Source organism: Hesperophylax consimilis, chromosome 8 (assembly GCF_061612785.1).
Source record: "Hesperophylax consimilis isolate HC1 chromosome 8, BYU_Hcon_1.0, whole genome shotgun sequence".
NCBI lineage: Eukaryota > Metazoa > Arthropoda > Insecta > Trichoptera > Limnephilidae > Hesperophylax > Hesperophylax consimilis.
The window spans coordinates 15,542,759-15,570,713 of NC_142843.1; the positions used below are offsets into that span (position 1 = coordinate 15,542,759).

Sequence of the window (27,955 nt, forward strand, 5' to 3'; positions counted from 1 at the left end):
TTATTATCTTGTGAGAGAATAAAAAAATTATCTTCTTTACACGGATTGTTTTTTTCTAATAGGTTAGGTTAGGTGAATTTCGTGTAATAGTTATGAACGAGGAAAAAGTGTAATAATGTCTCTCTGGGTAAATACTTACTTAAAACTTCTGCTACTAAAAATCCCGCCGTTCCACGGGTCGGTAAGCAATCGACATAAACCGAATGCTGCAAGACCCTGAGCAGAAAATGAAGTTCGCTATAGTAAGGTAATAGTCTGCAGCGCAGTTGAGTGTGGAACTCTTCTGCGCAGGGTCATACAGCATTAGGTTTATGTCGATTGCTTACCGACCCGTGTAAGGCATTTTTGTGACATGTCAGAGAGATTTCATTTGTGTCATGCCAAGAAAGCGTAGGGTTAAAATACAAAGCTTATCAAATTTTACAAAACATTATTATAGATAACTAAACTTAAAGAAATAAATGTGGTCCTAATATTCATTAAAAACCACCTTGATAACAACTGCGTTACTGTAGCGTTGCTACTGCTCTCCATTTTCGATTTTGCACTACTTCGACTAGATTTTTTAAATCACGGATTAAAGTCATTAATCTAAATGAACGAAGGACAGAGCTATTCTATTGAACAACAATTTGAAGCCGCGGGGTGGGGGGAAGATATATGAAAAACCTACCAAAAAAAAATAATGACAATTTCTTAATTCCCCTTGTCATCAAATACCCAAAAATCATAAGCCGTTATAGTAGCATTAAAGGAATAAAAATAAAAATTAAAATAGTTAATTTTACCAATTTGCATACAAATCAGTTCAAAAGTTTGTCATTCAAGATGGCTGCCAGGCAATTTCCCCTCAACCTAGATTTTGCTTCAATTCGGTGCTCTGTCCAGGACTTTTAAGGTTTATAGATAAAGCGGATAAAAAGATGCATTGTTTGTATTATTTAATCGATTTAATCCTAGTTCTTAGTTGTCTATGCCTGGTTTATTTACGTTTTCAAGGTAAAGTGCTGTCAGTGGCAACGCTTCTTGTCAGATGTCAAACCCGGAAGGAAGATAAAATAATGACAGTCGAGGTTATGAGAATTTTGTGTTATTTCGGCTAATTTCATCTCAATGGCATCTATAATTGTAATTTATTTAAAAATAAACCTCTTCTTCTAGTACTTAATATAATTAAAATGGTGTTTCGCCACCCGAGTTCATAAATTAAACCAAGGGACAAAGTTTCGAACAATCAAAAATCGCCTTTAAATGCCCGATATATACTTGGAATAATACCACAAAAAGGTTAGTAATTGGAATAATCATGACACTACTTGAAGATATTTACCGCTATCTTAATGTGATGACTAGTAACTAGTGAAATTCGTGATCCAACAATAGGTGCCTAAGTTTTAAGTGTTTGTTGTTTCACGTGACTTTAACGTAATTGTGCAAATTAATCTTACGTAATCAAAGTATTGCACGCATCATTGATTCCATAATTCTTTTCATAAAACATTTAAATACTACTGAATCAGTACTAGCTTTCTTCCAATGAATACTTAAAACAAGAACATCAAATTCCCAAGGTTGTTCATGTCACAACCTTCGCAACCGGACTATTGATTGTATAACATGCGAAAAATTCTGTTATCTGAAACTTTTAGACATTCCGTTTCACTTATGGAACATTCTAACCTTCTGGATCTTGAAACAGATTTCCTTTACACCAAATCAATCTGAATTAGATATTCGACAGTGCACTGCCTGTTTGAATTTAAAATGTCCAATTGACTATTGTTGCGTTGTTGGCAACATTGATTTGCTTTTTAACTGCCGATGCAGATAAAAGGTGCTTGGATTGAATTCCGATTTTTGAAGTTCAAAGAAAATACTCAGAAACTCAGCCACCAACCCAGTCAAGCAATATTTATTGAACCGTGTACATTGTAATAATATTAACACACCCTTTCAACTTTATTTGACTTCTGTACAGTAACTGATTTGGAGATAAACTTTTTAACATAGGTAGCACAGATATACACCGCGTGTCACACATACTGGGAAACTTTAGGGTCAATAATTAATTATGATAATCTAAGAGAAAAATGTCTATCAAACTTATGTATTTTTTAATCTGTCTTTTCTAACTTTATATTTTACTGAAAGAAGGATAATATTTGTACAGCGCCCTTGAGGTGATTTCTCATGAAAACGGCGCTATAAAAGTTATTAGGCATTTTAACTAGGCCTAATAACTTTTATGTCGATTTGGATGTATTAATAAGAATAATAGTAATGTAGTTTTGATGAATAAATACATTGATTTATTTCTTTTACCACATCCAGGATAATGGATTACCTGATAGGCGGCTTGGCTGGAGTTGGGGCTGGATTCTTTAGTAATCCCTTTGACGTGATACGAACCCGAATGCAATTGCAAGGGGAATTAAAAGCTCGCGGCAAACACGCCATTTATTATAAGAATGTGGTTCACGCAACATACACCATCGCCAAAACCGATGGCATTACCGCCCTACAGAGGGGCCTCGTCCCCGCATTGTGGTTCCAACTGGTTGTGAATGGTACAAGGTAAGTTATTCAATTCTTTACAACTATCTTATAAATATTTTCGCATTCTGTTTCAAACTTTTTCCAAGCTTATCATGCAGTAAATATTATAAAATTCTGCATAAACACAATATCAAAACCGGCCGTTGAGGTGGTATTAGTTGTAGGCATGTGTACCTATGATCCATTTAAATGTAAATGGTTATTAAATGTACACATTTACGTCCGATATCCATCGGATGTATGGTATAGACCCTTTATATTTTATTTAGTCATTGCATTTATGCAACAAATTTATGACTATGTATGCGCGTACAAAGTGATATTCAACTTACAAACATTGTGAGGACGATGTAAAGACAACTTGAAACTAAATACAAAAGTTTAAAAACTACAGGCCGCCTCAGAACATGAAAACCCTAGTAAGGAGGACTGTAAAAAAATTGAATTTATACTTATACTATACTCATCATGTACAAACTTTGCAATTGAAAAAAAAAAAAAAATACTCTAATGTAGCAAAGAGCTCAGGCCTCTATTGTTTGTTGAATCGTCTTTGTTAAAACATTCAGCCTGTACTTTTATAAGACCGTTGAGTGATAAAACATTAAATAAAATAAAAACAATAAAATATGTAAATGATTGAATGGACCTTATTTTAATTGGGTTTTATTTTCAGACTGGGAATTTATCAGACAGCCGACGATTACGGATTAATAAGAAATAAGAATGGAGACTCTAACATTGCGAGTAGTATATTCTTCGGGGCCCTGTCAGGAGCAGCTGGGGCCGCCGTCGGGAGCCCTTTCATGCTGGTGAAGACCCAGCTTATGTCCTTCTCCGACGTCAGCATAGCCGTAGGTCACCAGCACGGGCAAACCAGCAGCTTCAGGGCACTAAAGAAAATATTCAACAGTCACGGTTTGAAGGGGTTGTGGAGGGGCTCCACCTCAACAATGATCAGGAACTCGGTTGGGTCTCCGGCACAGATTGTGACTTTCAGCAGGTAATGTAAAAATGATTTTCTTTAATCTATCTGCTTCTTGTCCTATCCGGGTTGGGGACCCATCGTATTGACGAGGCACCTCCGGACACCCCTATCCTGCGCTACTTCAGCACCCTTCCCAACTTATATTAGTCTTATATTGTGCATTATTTTTATATTAGCGCTTTGATTCTTTAGGTTGTGAAAGGCATATTTTTACTTCTCCAGTTGGTGAATTTAGTTCTACATATTACATATTGACTGACTAACAATTTGTGAAAATAATAATTGAAACATTATTATTTCAGTTGGTAAAAAGTTTGAATTGAAGCACAGTACATTATAACATATGTTATTTATCGATTATTTACTGGCAATTAGAAATACAGTAAAATTTGTTTGAAAAAACATTGATGTCAGTAAATTGTTATAAGCGTAATAACATTTATTGTCAATATTTTAACTGCGCAGAAAGTCACTATAAGCAGAGTCATTAAATGTGAAGCTTGACAGTATATCTAAAAATAATTTGGTGGTCGGTATTTGACGGTCAAAAGAAATCTTTTCAAATGTGTAATATTGTCATTTATTATATTTATGTAATTATGTATACCGTAGAATGAGGTGACTCCGAACATTTTTTCATGATTTTATGGTAAACTAGCAGAAAGAAAAAACTTAAAATATTTAATTAACATATTTGAACCTTAAGGCATCTGAATTATATTTATTTACATGTTTAACAATAATAACTTTAAAAAAATAAGCATAAATATTGTCGGAGTCACCATGTCAAATGTAGTGACTCTGGACAGCCTCTGTAAACCGTACTAAACATCAGATGTCATGACTTCTGACAACTTGCATTCCATATTCATGTTTTTATTAATTTATTAAAACAAATATTTAGGGAGGAGGAGGGTTCAAAGTTGATATTTAAAACTCGTTTATGATCGTAAACAAAATGATTTATTAATAGTAATAATATTTGGATGATTTGTATAGCGCCGTTTTTGTGCAAAATCACCTCAAGGGCGCTATTGTCTCATAAACGGGAACGAAACAGACCTATTCCACAATTTATTGATAAATCAATGTTGAAATAGTGTCACCCATGTTTTTCGGTGATTGGTGTGATTTTGGTTTTTGTAACAAAATTGATCTTGTTTTGTGCTTTTAGGTACAGAATATTTTCACTCGCACTTCTAATGGTTAATTTCTTATTTCGTACCTCTGACAAGACCTTTTCTAAATTTTCTGCAGAATAACATTGAGGCCTTCCCCGAATCTTCTTTATACACTTTCGTTGTATGTCCAAAGTCACCCTACAAAATACGATTTTTTTAAAATTTTGTAATAAAAAATTATGCTAAAGCGCAGATGTGCTAAATTTAGTTAAAAGTGTTCTAAAATAATCAATTATTCATTTTAAATAATAAATTTTATTGATAAATAATACTACTGACCTCCAAGTTTATACACCACACTTATAAAAATTCACTATTTTAAAACCTCATTAAAAGTGAATTTTTAAGCAAACTTATGAAGAGTGGCCATAAATTAACCTGTCCGGTGGTGAGTTTCTGGAAAGAAAACGGTCCCGCTGGAGGGAGTTTTTTCAACAATCAAAATATAGAAAAAAATAAATGCCACCTCGTAGAGTATAAAAAAATAAAAATAAAATCCTTAGAAACTAGCACGAAAAAACAAATACTAAGCTATTTAGAAGGAAAAAATAAAAACAATTTTGCAGAAATCGCCAACCATCGAAATCGGAGCAGATTTTTGTTTTTACTTAATAAAAATCAGATTCACTTACCACAATTTTAATGAAGCCAAGGGGGGAAGAACGACTTTTTATACACACTAACATATACGTATTATTATTTACACTTATACTATTGTATTTTCATTATAAAAATTAAACATAGGTATACAATGTATATGCAGTCAATAATTACGATAAAAATAACACTATTCTAATTATTATGTACACTATCTTAGGAATAAAATTGTCTTCACTAACTAATACTGCTTTTTCGTATGGTAGTCTTCGAAACATGGATATACGCAAAATGCAAGATTGCAGTCGGTGCACATATATTTCGTGTCACTTCTTTTTTGAGCTCGAACTGCTGTATGTCTACACACATGGCATTGTCGTTGAGTTCGCTTTCCTTGGGCTGCAGTTTCTGGTACAGGACGGAGAAAATGTTTTCCTAAAAGGCGAGTTGGTTGATCCACTACTCTCCTTCCTCCAGATGATGCCGGCCTTGGCGTGTGATATTTTTCGATCATTTGAGACACTAAGTTTTCCCGGAATTCGCTAAATGATAAAACCTTTTGCGTTTTCAAACGATGCAAAAAGAAAGCATTTAGTGTTCCAATGTCTATCAATCTGAAGAAAATTTTCTTATACCATTTTAGAGACTTCCTGGAACTGCTTGCGAAGCCCAATATGTGGTCCACTTTGTCAACAGCTCCCATATTCTTGGTATAATCTAAAACTACCTCTGGTTTTATTTTATTTTCTCCCGTGGAGAAGTCAATTTTATCAGTAACAATCATTGCATCTGTATGTATGTTACTAAGCATAAGGACATCCCTTTTATCGTGCCATTTCAGCGCCATGAGATTGTTCGAATTCAAAGACTTCATTTCCCCTTTTTTCATTTTCTCCTTACCAAATTTGGGCATATCTTTTCGGTTTGCTCTAGCCGTTCCACATGCATTAGTTTTATGTTTATGCAAGAAATCGAACAGGGCTGGACTTGTATACCAATTATCTACAAACATTCTGTGACCTTTTTCCAAATAATCTGCAAGCATAGTGGTAACGACTGATCCTGATATACCAATGTCGGGATTCATTTGTATGTCTGATTCAGAGCCAGTGTACACAATTACATCCAAAACATATCCGGTGAGTGCATCACAGTGTACAAACAATTTAATCCCAAATCTATGTCGTTTTGAGGGAATATAAATTTTGAATGAAAGTCTTCCCTTCCACAACAAGAGACTCTCATCTATGCACAGATTTTGATATGGGTAAAAAGTTGATTTGAAAATGGTCTTCAATGGTTCCAGAAGATTTCTTATTTTATATAATTTATCGGTTGTCGCAGTATCGTTATCAGAAAAATGAAGAGCTCGGAGCAAAAGAAAAAATCTATCTTGCGGAAATAATACTTTGAAAAAGGGTGTTTCAATTATTGGATTATTTGTCCAGTATTTCTTCAGCGAGTTTTTTCCCACAAGTCCCATAAGCATAATCGTGACTAAAAATGTATATATTTCAGCCTCCGTGGTGTCTTTCCACTTCATCATTTTAGACTTCAGAGAAATGTCTAAAGAAATTTTTGCAGCGTATTTATTTGTTTCGCTGACAATTATTTTTACTATATCAAGTGTGAAGAATAACTCAAAAAAGTCTATTTCCAATGAATTTTCACTAACGGGAATATTTGCTCTTATACCTGAGTTAGTTGAATCGAATTCATGAATAATGGGCGTAAACTTACCCTGATCCCATTTACGATGATCAACTTTTCTCTTTTTGGATGTTGAACAACTAGGGAAAGTTTCATCCCCATCAGATTCGTCGGATGAGCTATCTGAATGTATTGGCAAATCATGAAGATCCTCGTAAACATCTTCATCTTCACTTTCGATTAAAATGTCAGCAATGTCTTGTTCATTCAAAGGGTTAACCATTTTTTTATAAAAGTAAAATATATAAATTGAACTAGTTATCAATACGAATCACAAAGTCAAATCACAGTAAAACACTGTCCAAATTATGAATAACCTAAAATAATAAAATGTCAATGATAATAACACTTTGTAGTCGGGCGTTTCAAACAATAGACTCTAGCCTATAGCGGATGTTTTTCGCGATTAGCACAAAAATATATCCTCATCCCTTTCGTTAGTATCTGAAGAATTTTTGAAGGGTTAAAGAAAATATCAATTAAATAAATTCCACTAAAAACACGTCTGTTTTGTAACTCTGTATATCATAACTAAAGCACGTGTATATTAGCGCCACTCTATCTTCACAAGTAACGAGTACCGGGAATACATCCAATTGCTAAACAATTTTTGGGTTATCTCTCATTCAGGAAATGATTATTGTCATAACATCCTCAGGATTATCTCATAAAAGTAAAGGTCCAATGAATTTATAAGACGTCATAAAAATATAATAGGTACTCATATTCCCAGTTCAACTAACAAACAATCTTTGAAATTTAACACGATAAAATTGCCTAATTATTACGCGCAATCTCTCATTGAGCTGCGCAAAAGTATGTGTGTACATAAAAGAAACAACGGCTTATCTTTTTTTTGTTACGTGTGTGTGTGTGTAGTTTGTAATGTCTTCAAGCGTTTAGATTAAATAGTCATGGGAAATAATGGGGTAACTTTACCTTCCTCGCCTTTGAAGTGGAGCCGGCGTAAAGGATATTTTTACCCGTCCCGCCGATAAGCACCAGTCGGCCGCGACCATTCCCGCTCATAGTGTGTATACAGTATAACGAATAATATTTCAAATAGTTCATAACACTAAGATTCACTATTGAATTTTGTTCAAACTGTCAAAAACTGTATTCAAACTGAAAACAAACACTGTCGGTACAATATATGTAATAAATATTCACATCCAAACACGTGAGGTAATTTTTAATGCAAGATGATTAGGTTATTCAGTGTAAAAACAAACAAAAACCACAAATTTCACTTCACAAAAGACGTCGCTCGCAATAAAAATGTTGTTTACCACCAACTGCCAGACGGTGACGTCACGGAATATTTTAATTGTGAATAACTCCGTTGGTAATGTACCTAAATCGATAAAAACTTTTGCAAGTTATGACAAATTGTCCCTAGATAGCAGTAACTATCGGTTTTCCGGAAGAAATTCAATAGTTAATTAATTTTAGGCGCAACCGTACGGGTACGGTCATACTCCTTACGAGGATTTTTTTTCTCACCGTACCTGTACGGTCATACCACCGGACAGGTTAACAACACACGTACATCGGTCACGGACACTGGCATCCAACTGATAACTAAACCCTTTCTTCTTAAGGGCATGTGATACATGAAAGTCATGCACAATGCACATGTCCGGAGTCACTCGCCCTGTCCGGAGACACATAATTCTACGGTAACCTCCTAACACGTATGCAGTTATTATATGTTATGATTAGGTAGCCCACACTTTGGGTACTCTGGCTGTGTACCTAACAGGAGGTTATGTTTTGAACAGATCAAAAGAAACGTTAAGAGAGAAAGGCTGGTTTGCCGACTCTCCCCTGATGCTGGTGTTTGTGTCTAGTCTGCTGGGAGGATACGTCAAGGCGATGGTCATGACCCCACTGGACGTTTGCGTCACTAGGCTTTATAATCAAGGTTGAACTTTCATTTTCTGCTTCATCCTTCAAAACCTGCTTTGTTATTGTTTCCTGCTTCTAACTACTAAGTAGTAGAATTACTACCCGACTTCTCCCAAGTTTTAAACTCCCCTTTTCACCTTTTTTGCATCTTGTCTTATGTTTTGACAGCTCATGATGGAAATGCTACTGTGAGATTTATGCATTTTCTAAAAATCTCAGACAGGAAAAGCTTTGTGAGTTTAATGCTGCCATAACACATAGATTTTCCATCATTATTTTCTATTTAGCAAACACATTTTCTGCTTTATAGTCAATACATATACCCATACCCATATCTGTGACCAATATTAATTATTCAAAAGATTATGCATATCTATTTTTACACAGTGGATTTTCAACAGTAATGTACTAATATACATATATTTATCTCCATACTTCCATTCCCTTTATTATATTTTATTTTTTCATACTATGATGTTTATTATTTTACTTAGTTTGATGTTTAATGGCACGATGCGTGACAAATGTAACATTAAAAGTTATTATTTAAATTGTAAGAATGTGATTAGATTATTTCAAACTCTAGATGTGTGACAATGCAAAAGTATTACTTCCTGATGTAATGCTTTAAAAGTGTAGTGTGGGAAGGTTTATTAAAATCTAATAAATTAAAGCATTATTCAAATAAGAGCCTTTTTACTATAAAATCGATTTTTTAACTCCTCCGGCATTACGAGACATTAATAATTAAAAGCATCTCTGGGCATGACTAACCTCCATGATAAGTTAGGTGATTATTTCATAAAAAAATATGCAAGTCATGGTGATTTTACAATCTTGAGTAGGTAGGTAAAATTATTTATAATCGGGCGGCAGCTCCTGTTCCATCGTTAGGAATAAATTTATATAAAATAAGTAAACCAATTATTCGAAAATAAATTAACTTAATAGCATGATGAAATCTACTTACGTCCCCAAGCCGTTCACCAACCCGTCAACTGCCCTGCCGTATGCATGTGGTTCCTCGAAGGCCGTCACCGAATTACTGACAGCGAAAACTGATCCCCATTGTGTCTCTGAAATCTAGTTCTTCTAGTATTATTAGTATAAATCTAGTATTTAGTTCTTTTCAGCTTGCTTGTTGATTGTGCCAATCGGGGTGTGAAGTTTCAATCCGTTATAAACTTTGTGTACATAACTTGATACAATGTAACTTTGTGTATATCACTTGAAATACTGTATCTTTGTGTAAAATACTGTAACTTTCTGTGCGTCACTTCAATTTATAAGAAACATCAACTGGTTTCGGCACAACCTTGAATTATCAAGTCAGTTATATATATAATGAATTCAATTAATGTAAAATTAGTTAAAGTTGGTGTACATAAAGTTACAGTGTATCATTTCCTTCATGAAAACAGCGCTCTAGAAATCATCAAACTATTATTATAATCGGTATTTCAAAATAATATGTTTTATGTTAAACTTTTCAGCGGTTGATGCACAAGGACGAGGGCTAACCTACAACGGGCTGGTGGACTGTGCATTTAAAATAACTAAGTCCGAAGGCTTGCTGGCGTTCTACAAGGGCTTCGGTCCTTCCTTCCTGCGTCAGGGGCCCCACTCCGTGCTGCTCCTGGTGTTCTGGGATAATCTCAAGGACCTACACCAATTGTACCTCACGAGACAAACTATAACCAACTAACTGGAAATTAATAACTTGAGCTCTGTATACACAGGAGATATGATGATTTCTGCTATTTTCCAGAATTTATATTTTATGGTTTTTGGACAACTTATAACAGAAGAATCCTAGAGAGTTTTTATTGTCATATTTGACTTATCGCCATTTATTTAGGGATTAATTATTTTTTCAAGAATTTTTCTTGCATTTGGCCGGCATGTAACAGAAGTAATCCGAATGATCTCTTTGCCATAATTGAGTCAACACAATTTTTTTTTACTGGAGAACAAAAGAAGTGCAAAGGTGCACTGAATGGAGTGTAGCGTTCCATCCAGTGGCGGTTCGTGACTTTTGGGTGTAGTAGAGTGCTAATATTACAAAAAATGGCAGTATTGATGTTGTTGTAGCTGAAAATGATTTTTTATTTCTCGCTCTTGGCACATACTCCTTGCCTCATTCACATTCATACATCGTCTCATACATATTATTCTATTATTTTGACTCTTAACATAATCCGACTCCAGTATCTGATTCACTTGTCTTCCTCGGGCGTCCCCGTCTACTGCTACCACTCGCATTCGCATCATATATTCTCCATACACTCCATGCCCAAACCATCTAAGCGTCCCTTTCTTAATCTTACTCATTACGCTTACATCAGCCTTGCACTCTTTGCAGATCTCCACATTTCTCACACGATCATACATGGTTTTACCACACATATGCCTCAGGAATCTTTTTCTTCATTTCATACTATCACAGCAACAAAAACTATCCAAACTTGTTGAACAAGGTTCGAAGTAGTGTTAGAACCTTATAAAGTGAAATATTGTGTCCTTGCTGGTCGAACAAGGTTCTAACTTCACAAGTAGGTATGTTCTAGAATATAAAATATGCATCCAATTCGTTTATAATGAAGAACTAAAATACTATACATTAGATCGAACCATAAATTCAGCATTTGTAATAGACGTTATGAGAAATTGACATTATAATGTTTGGAACCCCATAACTCAAAATAAGACAATGTTCAGTTAGAACCTTGAAAACCAAAGTGAAGATTATTGTCTTTATTATCTGTCATAGATATTCAAGCCTAGAGCAATGTCTACGAAAGAAACCAACATAATAAATATTATGTACCAATTTTATTTATTTTTTAAATTATAATTTAATTTATTCCGAAATGAATTGAAACATATTTTGCTCAACATTTTGCAAGATCACTTGGAACACTTCTGTTGCCAGTCATTATTATTTCCCTGAAGATATTTATGGCTTAGTCGTAATAAAACTTGGTAACAATCAAATCTGTTATGTTCTGGAAAATTGCGTCATTGGGAAAATACGTTTGCAGTCACGTAATAGATTGGAGCATTTACGATTTATTCAGTCTAACCTACACCAAAGCATGGGTGGACAACCTTTTCAGCATCGGGGCCAGATTTTAGAAATGAGATTTCCTACCGAGCCGTACCAGTATTTCGCACTTGTACTTACTTTTACAAGTAATGGTATGCCTAAAGAAATTATTGTATGGGGTATTGCTCACTCGGTGCTGGATTCCCCACAATAATTTTTCGAATCCATGGGGGGAGGGGATAATTATAATCCGTATTTCGGTTAGAGGAACACTCTTCTCAGTGTCTTGCGGCTGGCGAGTACTGCATATACGGGACACAAAAGACGTCCAAGACTTGAAAGACTTGTAGTACTCCCAAGAAGCGCAATACTGATAATTGAATCAATGAACTGAGATACTTCCATATACCAGATATGATACAAACTACGAACGTTGGAATGTTTTTTTGGTAATTTTATGTACACTAAAAGGAAAAAAATGTGTGCATATGCTCCGCGGGTCACAAATAGACACCCAGTGGGCCGCGGGTTGGCCACCCTTGCACTAAAGCTTCGTTGTGCTTATTTCAATAAATGTGATAATAGCTTAATAATGTTTTTAACCTTGGTAACAAATTTACAAATGAGATTCATATAATGTAAAATACCGTAAGGTACGTTGGGGTAAATATGTCCCATGAGGAAACGAGGTTGTCTCCTAATTTTTTGTTTTTATGAAAATGTATTATAGTTAAAAAGTTAATAACGGTGGTAAAATTAGTTTTTTGATATGTCTAAAAATGACAAAGTTAAGAAATGAATTTGGTTTAAATGGCCGCTCAAAATACCCGTGACGTCATGAGACACCATTTACACTTCGAATGGCAGAACCGCGTAATACCGCGCCAGTCAATTTAATTACCGTGATGTCACACGCTCATCACCTTTCCCGCGAGATTCTCCTAAAGTATAAACATTTTGATGGCGTATATCTTCGATACTATTTGGTATTTTCCAAAATATCAAAAAGTTCTGTCCTCAGAATGCTTTAATATATACATTTGTAAACATGAAACATGAAATTTCGTTGTAAGAGACAGCCTCATTTCAAGCGCCTTAATTAATTTTATAAATTGTATAAATGTCCTCATGTATCATGTTTTTATTCATTCTATAAAATAATTATATAAATTTCCATCTATTCTATCTTCATTTATTTAAAAAAATAATTGTTTGATTTTCCATCTGTCCTTTCTTCCATTCCATAAAATAATTGTACAAACTTCCATCTAGTATATTACAGAAGATGAAAGTTTTTACTATTAGATGCAATTATTTTAAAGATTGAAAGAATTTGAATGGGACGCATTTACCCCAACTAACCATAATATTAGTTTTATGAATTCCTTTTATTTCAACAAATCTTATTGAGTTATGTTCCGATTTTATAAATATGTACATATCTGAATCCTATTAGGCAAAGAGATTACTTTATTATTTTTTTTTTTCAATGTTTTAGCAAATTTTAATAGTTTTATACATAGTGTTGTTCCTATTTAAATGCCCCTAATCTACTTAATTTTGTCTAATATAAACATTGATCTGATTATCTTTAGAATTTGTTATCTTTAGCGATTCAAAAGAAAACTGATGCCGTCATTTACACAAGACTCTCAACTCCTGGGCCCAGACAGGCCAATATAAGTTATTATCTGCTCAAGAAAGAATTTCGATATTTGAAAATGTTTATCAATTTCACAAGTAGACCAAATTTGAGCTTGTATCGGGCCCACAACACAATTCTATCGGTTTTCTGGTCAGTGCATGTAATCAAATATTGTAGAGTAGTTATAATACCACCAACTTCCTACTTTTCCCATACATTCTGATGGCAGTATGCTACACTAGCGCCTCCTACCGACACGAGTAGTGGGGCTTGGTTTACTTTCATACATTTGAATGGATTTTATGCACCATTTTGTCATGCATCACTAGCGCCTTTGGCGGCCAGAGTTGCAAGCCAATACAAGTAAATACTGCAAATATTTTACTGGTGGACGCATTATTAAGATTCTAGAATATTTGATGTATCCCATCGCTGTTTGTTTATTTTTAAAGTACAAAGATTTTGGTTGTCTATTACCATTATATTATTCAGTATTATAAGTAAAATGTATATCTTGATCCATTGTTCAGGAATTATTATCACTGTTATTAAATGAATTTTTATTTAAGAATGTGAATACATACATAATTAAGTATTGTTTTTGATATAATGTGGAGTTGAGAATCTGGGTTAGATTGTATTATTATTTGGTATTTAACTCGTTGTGACTAAAACTGTTAGTTGTTATTTATTAACCGATTCAGTGCAGATCCTAATAATTCAGGTTATGCATCTTTGCCGACAGTGCGGATCCCGAACCGCTGTTCATATTTATAGGACCGTATAGACATCTGTGTGAGAGATATCGAAGTTTTTTATTTTGGTATTTCGTAGGTGTGACATTCTTCTGTAGAAGTCTACCAAAGCCGGTATTGATAATTCAATGTACACGGGGGCAGTGGTTGATAATTGTTGTCCTTCATGCACAAAGCGAAAATACTGCTATCTTTACACAGAAATTTACATCATTTCTTGAATCTCTCGATTTTACTTCTCAAACTTTACTTAGGACGGGTTGTTTCACAGAATTTGAACAATTCGTCAAATTTCAAAGTTGATTTTCAATTTCTGTGCATTTTCTATTCATGTTCTGTTATTATTGACCAGTTGCTTCACAAAACTAAAATAGTAACAGAACTTGAAAATCAACTTTGAAATTTGACGAATTGTTCAAATTCTGTGGAACAACCCGTCCTTAAGGTTTTACTTAATTTAAACTTTATTGTCTCTTGTTTTGTTGTTGTTTTACATGCCTACTATTGTTTTATGTTTACATATTGTTGTTTACAGTTATTGGATGGTTGGAATTAATTTCTTTGTATTTTTTTAATGTTAACCCTCTGTCTGTTGTGTACATTAATAAACTAAAATATAATTACATGTACAATGCGTGTGGTTGAATGAAACCTGTTCAGTGTTTATAATTATGATAATTTTGATATTTAAATGAAATTACTAATCTTCTGACATCATACAATTTTAAATGGTAAGTAAAAAAAAGTAAGTTTCTTTTAAGGTAGTTTCTTGTTTCTTGAAAAATGCATACGCACTGACAGTATTGGTGTCATATTCCTGATCCGCAGTGTATAGGTTAATTCTAGTCAAAATTGTGAAACCTAAGATATTTATTATGCTAGTATAATTTGTATTTCTCATTCAAAAGATGATATTTATCGTAGTATTAATAATAATCATTTAATTAGTGCTTATTTCGACTCATCCCTTATTATAATTATTTTTGCACACAGAATTTCACCAGAGATAAAAAAATACTAACCTAGTGTAGCATTTTATTATCTGTTGCATCAAACAGTATTAACCTTTGTAATGCTGAGCTCCCACGTCCTCAAACCTACGACCTCAGCAGTGGGACGAGGGTAAATATCCCACAAACAAAATGTATTAATGTTAGATTATCGTGTCATGAATACGCCGGCGTTCAACGGATACATATTTTTCATATCCAAAGGGTACTTTTGGCGCTTGAGAAGTTATTATCAGATCTTAGTTCACTAATAAATACATTATGTAATTTGCATTAAATAAGATTAAACTTATAAACATGTCATTAGACTGTAGGGACTAGGGATCAAATTAATTAATTAAAATTTCAAAATTTTATTCATGGAATTATTATTTAGGACGTTTGTTTCACAATTTCAGAATTTGAACAATTCATCAAATTTCAAAGCTAAAATTCAAGTTTGTGAAAGTCCTATTCAAGATTTATTATTATTGTACTATGAAACAACCGACCCGTGATGAAATAATAACAGAACTTGAATTTTAACATAGAGATTTCTGTGTTTAAAGTTCAAATCTGTGAAATAACCCCTCCTTACTGTTCACATTTTGTAAGGCCTCATGATATTAAGAAATTATTTGTCTGATTAATACATTTTTTTTTAATTAAAAATTAATAAAATACTTCGTTTTAACCACTTTTATTGTTTATTACCAACATGTTTGATCTTTTAATTAAATCTTTAAATAATAACAGTTTCTCGGAGTTTGCCAACCATTTGTTGGAAACTAGTCATACTTTTAACTTCAATACTGGTATAGAATTAATACATTGTAATGTCAATGGCATCCAGTTAGATAAACTAGAAATTTTAGAGATTAGAAAGAGTGTGAATGCAAAATTGAATATTATTAACAATCAAAAATTATTTTTAAATGACCCAATATTAAACCTATTCCCTTTGTAAATTGTTCCATATTGCCTCTCTTTCCCCTATCCGTTTTATCTTTTCATTGTTGTCATTGTTTTTGTCTATTATTTTTTAATGACACCATTGTCTATGTCTATTATTTATCTATTGACACCATTGTTATGTCTATTATTTATAATTAGTTTTATTAAAAACCCTGAAGAAGTGAGCGTTGCTCATGAAACATGTTGGTAATAAACAATAAAAGTGGTTAAAATGAAGTATTTTATTAATTTTTAATTAAAATGGTGCCACAAAATAAGTTTGCTGAGTTAGAAGAAAACATTTTTTTTTGTTATTAACTGTGCACATAGCAGTGGCGTGCATTACTCTATGACCAAAGGTAGGCCGTGTGTAGTTTCAAGTTTGGATATATGCAAATGGCAATTTACTTATCATCTTATGCTGATTTTTATGGTCAACTGAATAATTGGGCACACAAATTACTTTGCCAAATTCATAGAAAGTACACATTTTAATCATAAATTTGTTATATTTTCAATTATCTTTTAATAATATTTATATGGTTCATTTTTACTAGGGTAGGCACAGTTTTTCATTTAGCCTTGAACTGCACGCCACTGATAAATTGTTTGTTGATGTATTTATAGCAAAATTTTACTTCTGTTAAATAAAATCTTAGTTGTTGAATTGGCATTTTTCATTTATTTGACAACCAAACAAAGTACCATTTTCCCGCTCTTAATTTGTTTCCTCACACAACCTCTGTAGTTGCTTCTCCTTCTCCTTTGCCCGATGCGGCTCACTGGATGATTCCCCCTCTGAAATCGCACTCAGTATTTTATAAAACGTCATAGAATAAATTCTACGATCCATACGAACGTGGAACTCCTGATGCTCTTCATAGAAAAGTCGCAATAATTTAGGTGGTTTGGTCACGTATTAAGAATGCCAGAGACCGAATTCCCTTGACTTTATGCACTTAATTCTGTTTTTACATGATGAATGCGTTCTACAGAAATATCGTGTAAAAAAAACAGCTCATTATTTATGTATAGGAAAATGGGAGCTGTATAATGTAGATGTCGCTGTCGGATGATAAACGCACCCATTTTCACACTTTTGCCACGAAATCACTTTCTATTCTAACTTATTCATTATTCTTTCCATTCTAAGCACGGACAAATATTACAGTTATGCTTTGTGTTATTTCAAAACTGTCTAAAAAAGACAGTGTAAAAACAGAATTGACTACAGGTGAAGATAACCCCCTTACACGGAATTTGACTTTATACTCAAACTTAAAAAACTTGTTTTCAGAATTGACTCATGGATTTTGCCGTGGGCGGGGTGGCGGCCATGTGCGCCTGCGTGTTCACGAACCCGCTGGAGGTAGTGAAGACTCGCATGCAGCTGCAGGGCGAGCTGGAGGCGCGCGGCCACTACGCCGTACATTATCGCAACGTGCCACACGCCGTTTGGGCAGTGGCGCGCACTGACGGCATACCGGCGCTGCAGAAGGGGCTGATTCCTGCGTTGTGGTTTCAACTTTTCTTGAATGGATTTCGGTGAGATTTGAATTGCTGGTTGTTTTTTGTATTGGCTTCTTGCATGAATTGGCCAACCGTGAGTGTATACACTCATCATGGGGACTTATTTATTGATATTTTTCGCCTTAAAGTGACGAGTTATATTTTTAAGCTTACGTAAACAATTTATTGATCTAACATAATTTTATTTGCATTAGCAGATTATAGAGCAGTAGGTCTAATTACAAATGATTGTAAATATGTATATCAATTTGAGAGTTCAATATTTATATAAATATTATATTTAACTACAAATTTTTCGCTACTTGACGATACAGGCCAGGAATAGATTCTGTTTGATCTCTTTCTTCTACCGTGGCATTGTTTGCCCAGCCCTCTCATGATATACATAATTATCATTGCCGATATTATCGCTGTGCGTTGACCTAGAACGGCCTTCTATGTAGTATAGCGCTGGTTGACATGACATGAGCTTAAAACGTCTAGGTAGCCTTCATTCGTTGAAATGAATTATACATTTTATTCTGTTTTTACAGGGGGGATAAGCTCCAACATGCAAAGAAAAAAATGTAAAAATACAGTATACAATACATCTGAAAATGGGAGATAGGCTCTATTTTATGAAAATCTATTCTGACACTATTTTGTATAGGTAATGTATTCATGGGGATAAAAATCTAGGATTCTAATAAGAACAGATAATACCATTATGACTGTTGTTTCAAAATCGTGTTAAAAAAGACATTGTTAATATAGAATTAATTTTAATTCATATTTATTTATTGTTTCTTCACATGGTAAATTTATTGTTTACATTTTAATTTTTAACCTTACTAGCCTGTGTTGAGGCATACATATTTTTTTATTTGAATACTACTCTTCCATAGAAACATTAGGTTTTGGCTGGAAGAAGAGTGTACAGTAGATTATTGTAGTTATTTATCAGTTATCAATAATATTATAGGTACATGTATTATGTGCTGTAGTAAGTACAGAAAGTAGTAGTGAAAAGTAAAAAAAAAATTATATTATATGTTTGGTAAGTACTAGTGGCTATAATGTATCCAAAATAATATAGAAAGAGTTCAGCACAAATTTCTTAAGTACGTAAATTTTAAGCTCAGAATTCCTATTGATTACATTAATTATTTCAGTTTGTTGAATCAATTGCATCTAATAACACTGTCTGACAGGAGAATTATTTCAGACCTGGTTGTGTTACACAGAGTCATTAACAACTTAATTGATAGTCCTGCCATCCTTGCCACTATTAAACTCCATGTGCCGACTAGGAATACAAGACACGATATAACATCCTTCTGCAATACATACACGACCAACTATCAGACACAATATTTTCTCATTATACTTGTAATTACAATTTTACAATTATGTATTTTGTACCTTCTTTATAATGGATTACATCTATTTACTGTCAGTATCTCTTGTCTAATACAGATATTCTCCTATGTACACTTCATCATGTATCACTTCTATGTAAAAGCCTTTTTAGGCGTATATATAAATAAATAAATAAAATATGAAATATATTTAGTATTAAAACATAATATTATATTTGGAGAAGAAATTGAAAATTTATGGAAAATGAATGAGATTTTAGGTTATTTTTAAGATCAATTCTTATTATGCATCACCAATTTCAATTTATTTTAGATTGGGCACATACCAAGTAGCTGACAATTACGGTTTTATAAGAAACACTTCCGGTGATTCTAAAGTCCTGCCGAGTCTATTCTTCGGGGCCCTAGGGGGGTCCCTCGGGGCAGTGACCGGGAGCCCCTTCTACCTTATCAAGACCCAGATGCAGGCCCAGGGGGCTTCTGAGATTGCCGTTGGTTACCAGCACAAACATTCCGGGATGATCAGTGCTATGGTCAAAATATTCAAAAGTGACGGTATTAGAGGTAAAAATCTTTCTTTACTTAACACAGTATTTGCTGGTGGTTTTTTATCAATCCACTCCGTAAAGCGGGAAAGTTTTCATAATTCGCGTGCGAAATTACGTTTCGCAAAGATAGATATATTTGTACAAAATTCGTAATATTTATTTAATTCATATAACCGCAGAATGGAGGCAGAAATGATAATGGACAACGTCTTGAACCAAAGAATATCGCTAACACTGAAGAAATCTAAAGATAAAAATAAAATATTACCGCTATGTTATTATATTTCAAGTGCATTTTTTTATTTTTTATTTTTTTTATTTATTTTTTTAATTTTTTTTTTATTAGTAAAAAAAAGATACACGAATTACATAATATAACAATTACATAATATAATTACACAATATAGTACAGTTATTAATTACATAATATTAGTATTTGATGTACCCCCATAAATATGGAGGTGTTATTATATTATTATTACCCCCATAATTGCATGTTTTATGACCACACTCTGCCACCAGGCAATAACTCAACAAATTCAATGGCGCATAATTTTTACTTCACAGAATAAAAACACATTTTGGCGAGCCCGCTGTCTACTAACAGCATTCAATACAAAAAAATGCTTTTAAGCGTCTTCCGCTCTCTACCAACAGTACGCAGAAGACATGTCTAAGCGTCTCCCACAAACATTGTGTTAAGAAAAACTGTCCCCTGGTTTGCTTTCTCAAAAATTTTACTAAAAAGATAACTCAAATTTAAAATAAAAAACAGTTTGTATAACGAGTATCCGAACACGGAATATAAGATTGCTTAATATGTCCATAGAACAGAGACAATACCTCCAACTTAAGACATTTCACATACATTCTCATGGCAGTATACTACTCTAGCACCTCCTAGCAGCGCGAGTTTTGCGGGTTGATTTTCTTTCATTCAATGGATTTTATGTGAAATATTTCATTTATTTTACATTATTAAATCATAGAAATAGACAATTAAATATTAGGTAACGTAAATACGACCTTACTCCTTTTTTGCATGTACATAAAAAAATATTATGGCTAAATTATTCACAGCAAGAGTTTGTACGGACGTTATCGATGTTCGTCCTCTTCTCAAAATCTCAACCGTCTTGTTTGAAAACGAAAAAGACAGGACTAGTATATTAGATTTGTATTAACAGTTATAAGCCTCTCCGCTCGCGGTTTGTCTATGATATCTAGATAAAACGACTTGAATCTTTGTAATAAATTATTTTATCCGTAAACTGCACACACAGAACCTACTTTGTAGAACATTTTTGTAAATATTTTTTTATTAACATTGATCAAAATACAAATCAGAAAGCGCAAAACACCGCCATCAAGTTATTATAAAAATTAAATTATTTGCCTCCATTGTCTGGAAGAAATGCTACACAACATGCTACACTAGCACTTTTAGCGACCCGCGTTGGATAAATACAGCAAATATATGGTTTGATTGCAGGACTGTACAGGGGTGTACTATCATCAATTCCCCGTGCTTCTGTGGGATCGGCATCCCAGATGGCTTCCTTTACCCGCTCCAAGGAATATCTCACCGAGAGGAATGTGTTTCCCAACTCTCCGCTGCTCACCACATTTGTGGCGGCCAACCTGGGCGGAGTTGTCATGACCGTCTGTATGACGCCATTCGACGTGGTGGCTACTCGGTTGTACAACCAAGGTAAAATTGCTTTTTTCTGACAATACCGTACTGTTAAACTTATCTACGTGACTGTTGTGTATTGGAAATTTCACTAAAACACGTACATTGTGTATAAACGTTTTTTTTTTATTTTTTTATTATTTTAATATAGATCATAGTTACATTAATACATACATTTTTTTGCAAATTATAATATTTAGGTACTTAATTGCTCATGTATACCTTATCAGAAAAGAGGAGCTCTTGTGCCTGATAAGGGAGCCACGATTCTTACTTCAGTGATTCAATGTTATGTGTAAAATATAAATATAGTATATCAATATATTTTTTTAATATAAGTTTTTTTTGAAAAAAAGTTTGATTTTATTGATTTGTTCTTGTTGGTTCGTAATACAGCGCAATTCGGAAGGGAGATTATTGTAGTTTTTTATGGCTTGGTAAATATAATGGTTTTGCATTTGAGTTGTTTTAAAGATTGGCGTAATAAATTGATTTCCATTTCTCATCAGTTTGTAAAATTCTTGATATTCTGTGTTATTTTTTTCTTTACACATTTTTATAATTGAAGTTTGCTTAAATATATCATCAATATTTGGTACTGGAAACATTTTAAAAAGCAATTTTGTTGGGAAAGTAGAGTTTTTTTTAAGTATTACCTTTATAATAATTTTTTGGGAGACTTTTACTGAGTTTAGGTTGTTTTTATAAGATCCTCCCCAACCTATGATTCCGTAAATAAGCAGGGAGTGGACAAGAGCATAATATACATTTTTTAGTATTTTCACATTTAAAATATTTCTTAACCTAACAAATATATATATATACATTTCCTTATTCTCTTTACTAACTCCGTAATATGGCTTTTCCATTTCAAATTTTCATCGATGATCACACCAAGATATTTAATTTCAGAAGAAGAGTTGATTACAGTACAAATAGGATTAAGTAGTTTACAGTTGACATTGTCACAATTTTCATCATGGATTATGATATTTACTTTGTGTTTAGGTATTTTTTGTAGTGAAAATAATACATATGTTGTTTTTTTGGCATTAAGTGTGAGTAGGTTATTATCAAACCACGATTTTAAGATATTAATACATTCATTTGCAAGTTTGTTAACTAGTTCCCATGTTTGACCTTTTATTAATAAAACAGTATCATCAGCATAAGAGATTAATTCACCTTTGATTTTCTGTTGGAAAATGTCATTTACATACATTAGAAATAGTAATGGTCCGAGGACCGTGCCTTGAGGAATGCCAAATGTACTTGTTAGTGGTGTACTAAAGGTTTGGTTTAATTTTACAATTTGAGGTCTCTCTGTTAAGTAGCTTTCTATCCATTTAAGAGCTAAGTGGTCAATGCCATTTTCTTTTAATTTTAATACAAGTCTTTCATGGGAAATGCTGTCAAATGCTTTCTTTAAGTCAATAAAAATTCCTATACATTTATTTGATTTGTCCAGGGCACTCTGAATACTAGATGAAATTTTTGCAATGGCATCTTGGGTACTTTTTCCCTCTGTGAAACCGAATTGATTTTCATTTATAATCGAGTTTTTTTTTAAGAATGCAGTTAGTCTTTTTTTAACAATTTTTTCAAAAATTTTCGATATATTAGATAAGAGTGAAATGGGTCTATAATTAGAAATGTCCTCCGGGCTACCGGACTTAAATATTGGAGAGATTATGGTTTTCTTATACGTGCTCGGGAAAACTCCTGTCTTAAAGCTGTTGTTTATAATATGAGAGATTGGTGTAGAAATATAATTTTTAATGATTTTTAGTGTTTTTACAGCGAGACCGTCAAATCCCGGAGCAGAACCACCTCGCATTTTTGATATAATTTGTACAATTTCAGACGGATTGGTTGGTTCGAAGAGTTCAAGTTTAGTTTCTATATTTGGAATATTTTCAATATACGTCTTATTTATTTTTTTCACGGTAATTTTTTCTGCTAGACTCTTTCCGATATTTGCAAAGAATTCGTTAAAAGCGTTTGCTCCTTTTTTAGGTTCTTCAATACAGTTAATTATGTTATTGTTTTGTATTACACTCTTAATAGTATTAATTTTGGTATTTTGTTTATTTTCCATGATTTCATTGATTATATTCCAAACTTTCTTACTGTCATTTTCAGAATCATCAAGTTTATTTTTATAATAATTTTCTTTCGTGTTTTTTATGAGCGTGGTTAATTTATTTTTGTATTCTCTAAAATGAACATTTAATTTAATGTCTAGTGGTTTTTTTTTTGTTTCTTTATAAAGCCATTCTTTGTGTCTTATGGACACAACAAGCCCATGTGTTATCCACGGTTTGATTTTACGAAATTTTGCTGTATTTCCTTTTGGAATAATTTTTTTTGAATCATTTATAAAGTTCGTTAATCTATTTTCAAATATTTTACAGCACTCGTTGACGTTATCACTTCGGAGAATATCTAACCATAATTCAGATGACAATTTATTTTTCAAAGATTCGATATTAACAACAGATATTTCTTTTTTATTATTAGCAGTTTGTCCGCAATGTTGGTTTATCGCCTGAGGTATTATTGAATTGTAATGTAGCGAAGTCATGTAATGGTCGGTAATTGAAGTTTTTATAATTCCCGAGTTTAAATTATTTATATCTTTGATATTTGTGAAAATGTGATCAATGCATGATGGACGTTGCCCATTGACGTTTCTGGTGTAAGAGTTTATACACGACACATAATTCAATTCCGCCATCATATTTAAGTAATTATCTTTATCGTTCGATGTATAATCGTGTGATATATTTAAATTAATGTCACCTAAAACTATTGTATTCGCGTTTCTGTAGTTTAATAACACATGTCTTAATTCTTCTATAAACAAACAGACAGTAGACGAGTGTGTTCTGTATAGAGAGATAATATCAATTTTTTTGTTATAACACTTCATTTGTACATGTAAGCAGTTTGTTCCATTCACATTAATTTCTTCCTCGCACAATATGTCACAATTATGTTGTACGAACATAACGATTCCACTGTTTTTGTTAATTCGGTTTGTAGTAGATACACAGGTATATCCCGGTATATAGTACGCCACTTCGCCACTTGAATGTGTTTCCGTTAACACAATGCAAGCGGGCTTCCTGAGATCATTATTTACTGTTGTCAAAAATTCATCCATGTTTCGTTCCAAACTTCTTATATTCATGTGTAGAATTAAAGGACTGAGATTGAGGTCGTTTTGGTGGGTACGATATTCTTGATAGCTGTTATATGTTTTTTCGTCAATATTATTTTTTTCGTCTAGTACGTTATATAAAAAATCTGTCATTTTTATTCGAAATCTATTCTGTCTCTTGCTACTTTGAGCATTTTATTTTTGTATTGACATAAGTTGCTGAAAGCTGTGTGGTCTGTTTTATTTTTCTCGCCATATTTCTTATTTTGCGATGTGCAATTTGCACAAACCGGTGTTTTTTCTCTTTCAGGGCATTTAGCAAAAGTATGATCACCCGTGCAATGCGGGCACACCGATGGATTCATTCGATTTAGGCATCTGGAGGCTGTGTGCATGAATTTGCAGCAGTGGTAGCACTGGGTTAAAGGATCACAATCCACTATGTTAACCCTTTGGTACTGGATATTTATCTTTTCTAATGATAGCAAATTTTTTCGTGTTGTACCGCTGGTTTCCACGATATAGTTCGAGAATTTGTTTTGTTCTTCATCTTCTTGATCCCGATTACCACGTTGGTATTTCTTAGAATGTTTGTATTTTATTTCAGTAATCAAATTTATTTTATTTTCTTCGTTTTTCGTTACAATGTCTTGAATCCCTTCGTTTTGTGTGAGTATCCCATTTACTATTTCCTCTTCCGTCAAGTTCGATTTGAGTCCTTTCAAAATTAATTTGGGTTTTTTCTTTTTTATTTCATTTATTTCCAGGTTATAGTTGAGTTTTTTAATTTCCTCCGTAAGAGTGTTGGTATATTCTTTTTTTGGGCAGGATATGATTACTTGCTCTTTATTTGTTTTTCTTAGTCCATTTATTCCAATTTTAAGTTGGCCTAGTTTGATGTTTTTCTGTATCTTATCACATATTTCTGCAGCTTTTGTTGTTTTTTTAGTTGATGATATTATTATAGAGAACTTCTCTTCTTTTGAAATTTCTTTTTTATTTGTTGCTAGAACTTGCGCGTAAGATGGAATTTTATTGTTTTTTTCTACGACTTCTTCTATTTTCTTCGTGAGTTCTTCGTAATTTTCAATAATTTTTTTTTGCAGTTTGATTATTTCATTTTGGTGTTTAATTTTTTCAGTTTTCCAAAGCTCTTCTAATATATAAACATTTTGTTCTAGGTTTGTTTTTGCTTTCGAATCTTTCACTGTTGTAATTTTTTGTATTTCAGTTTTTATATTATCAATGGCCGTGTCCATAATGTGTTAGCTCGCTGCGCTCGGCGCAAATCGCTCGGCGAAATCGCTCGGTGCTCGGCAGCGGTTGCAATTTTTGCGACAATACTTTACTTCGCTGCGCGCGACCGTTCACGTTGATTATAGAACTGATACTGAAACTGATACTGAAACGTGCCGTGTGATAGTTTGCGTTGAAAACGTTAAGGGTCCTTGGAAAATTGTGCATGGTCACTCAGGTATGTATTTTTATATGCCTCTTTCAATATACGTACATGGATGTTGCATATGTGGTCCATGAAGTTTTACTAAAACACGTACATTGTGTCAAAATGTGCTACGTGGTGGGATAGATTGCAATGAAAAGGTTAAGGTTAAATAGAAAAATTTGCATTCATTGAGAAATAATTTTATTTTTAAATGCCTCTTACAACATCTTTCTCAACAAATAATCTAAAATCAATTATAAAGCAGAAAATCTGTTTCAAGTAGTAATAACTCGCAAATAGTGAACTCTGACGTCATGAAATTGGCAGTTTTTCGATCTGGTATCTCAAGGTGTCAAGTGACACTATTTTCTCCTTAAAATGATTTTTCCATTAAAGTTATGGAATTTTTGAATATTCATAACTCATAATTCATAGTAAGAAAGATACCATATTTTTTATTTGTGAACTGCTAAAAATGCTAATTGAAAATTGGTTTACAATGGTGAAAAAACTAATATCTCATAATAAGAAATATGTAATAAGTATCGTTGAACCATTTCAGACCCTTTATTATATTTAGATACTAGAAAAAATGAAATGGCATGGTAATGCCATTTATATTCATAGTATTACCATGCCAGGTACCCAGTGCCGACTGTCACCGAGCTACGTCTAAACTGCACGAACTATCAAAACTGCGGACCAATGAACGTTATGTTTTTTTGTGTAGGTAGAAACAAAGGCGGGGTGCCGCTGTGCGTAAATGGAATTTTCAGTATTTGGCTGCACTTTTGTGGTAGCACTTTTTTGTTGGCAGCACCTTTGTGCTCATAGTTTCATTTTTGATTTTTTTTTAAATTTTGTGTTATTCCAGGAACCGATGCAAAGGGCGCTGGACTTCTGTACAAAGGTGTGATTGACTGCTTCGCGAAGATGGCCAGAACGGAAGGGTTTCTCGGGTTCTACAAGGGCATTGGACCCTCATACCTCCGCCTCGGTCCCCACACGGTCCTCGTCCTGGTCTTCTGGGATCAACTCAAAATACTTGTCAACAAACTAAACAAAACTAAGGACTGAATTACACAATGTATTATACACGTTGTTCCGAAACGCTTATGACAAGCGTGAAACTGGTGAATCTAAATCACATTTGTAGGTGATTTTTTGGAATTAATTTTGATTTAAGCTTTTCATTTTCAAGTAATTCGAGTCTAAAGTTGGAATTTTTTTGATACATTTAAAAAAAGAATCGCTAGTGGTTAATAACAGCTGTTTAATGTCTTTTAAAATGCGTTGAAGCATAGAGCCGACTTAAAAAGTTGTTTAACCCTTTGGTTGCCGTAAAAATTGGAAAAAAGGAGAAAAAAATCAAAATGCTCCGATAGAATAAAAACATACGAAAGTATTTTTGGATTCTCTTTGTGGTGTAGATTCACCAGTTTCCCTCTTGTACTACGAGTTTCGGAACTCCGTGTTCAGTGACCAGTTTTTTCAGATTTTCCTGTTTTCCAGAACAAAAAAAGATTAATTAAAAATATTTAGTACGCCGCCATTTTACCTAGTTACATATTTTAGAATTTATTGACAAACGTAAGGAACAAAATCTAACTTCTATTTATGACGAACAAATACTTTTTTTAATTTAAAGAAAAATATTATCTGAATACCGCATAAAGAACGGAGCCAGTGAGACAACGACATCCCCACTTAAGATATGTTGTGAGATTGAAGGGAGCAGAAGTACCTGGCTATTTAGATGTGGTCATCGAACATGGCTTAAGCCATTTGAAGCAATGTTTCGATTGAGAATGGTGTTCGTTCACAAGGGCGATATTGAAATTTTTTTTTTTCAAAATTTTGACAGAAGTATCTAAAAGGATTTTTTTTAGT

General features: G+C 33.3%; 2 protein-coding genes across 3 annotated transcripts; both read left to right on the plus strand.

Annotated features, from left to right (window-relative positions):
* The first annotated feature begins 1,004 nt into the window (after positions 1-1,004).
* LOC149421607 (solute carrier family 25 member 35-like) lies at positions 1,005-10,917 on the plus strand. Of its 2 annotated transcripts, XM_089634933.1 has the most exons (6): positions 1,005-1,073; positions 1,162-1,287; positions 2,332-2,574; positions 3,233-3,559; positions 8,814-8,956; positions 10,434-10,917. In XM_089634933.1, the coding sequence occupies exons 3-6, from the start codon at positions 2,336-2,338 to the stop codon at positions 10,643-10,645; spliced, it is 921 nt and encodes a 306-aa protein (XP_089491059.1). In that variant the 5' UTR covers positions 1,005-1,073; positions 1,162-1,287; positions 2,332-2,335; the 3' UTR covers positions 10,646-10,917. The 2 variants fall into 2 exon arrangements, with proteins under 2 accessions (XP_089491059.1, XP_089491058.1); XM_089634932.1 differs by having other exon boundaries at positions 1,011-1,287.
* Positions 1,029-27,955, plus strand: LOC149421608 (solute carrier family 25 member 35-like). The gene is made up of 5 exons (XM_089634934.1): positions 1,029-1,073; positions 17,627-17,874; positions 19,531-19,781; positions 21,258-21,476; positions 26,940-27,955. Exons 2-5 carry the CDS (start codon positions 17,636-17,638, stop codon positions 27,140-27,142), a joined length of 912 nt encoding a protein of 303 aa, XP_089491060.1. The 5' UTR covers positions 1,029-1,073; positions 17,627-17,635; the 3' UTR covers positions 27,143-27,955.

Excerpts from the sequence above, each read along its gene's own strand:
- LOC149421607 (XM_089634933.1), top strand. The coding sequence starts at position 2,336 with ATGGATTACCTGATAGGCGGCTTGGCTGGAGTTGGGGCTGGATTCTTT. Across the intron at positions 2,575-3,232 it reads CTGGTTGTGAATGGTACAAG|ACTGGGAATTTATCAGACAG; the intron begins GTAAGTTATTCA and ends TTTTATTTTCAG. Across the intron at positions 3,560-8,813 it reads CAGATTGTGACTTTCAGCAG|ATCAAAAGAAACGTTAAGAG; the intron begins GTAATGTAAAAA and ends TGTTTTGAACAG.
- LOC149421608 (XM_089634934.1), top strand. The coding sequence starts at position 17,636 with ATGGATTTTGCCGTGGGCGGGGTGGCGGCCATGTGCGCCTGCGTGTTC. Across the intron at positions 17,875-19,530 it reads CTTTTCTTGAATGGATTTCG|ATTGGGCACATACCAAGTAG; the intron begins GTGAGATTTGAA and ends AATTTATTTTAG. Across the intron at positions 21,477-26,939 it reads TACTCGGTTGTACAACCAAG|GAACCGATGCAAAGGGCGCT; the intron begins GTAAAATTGCTT and ends GTGTTATTCCAG.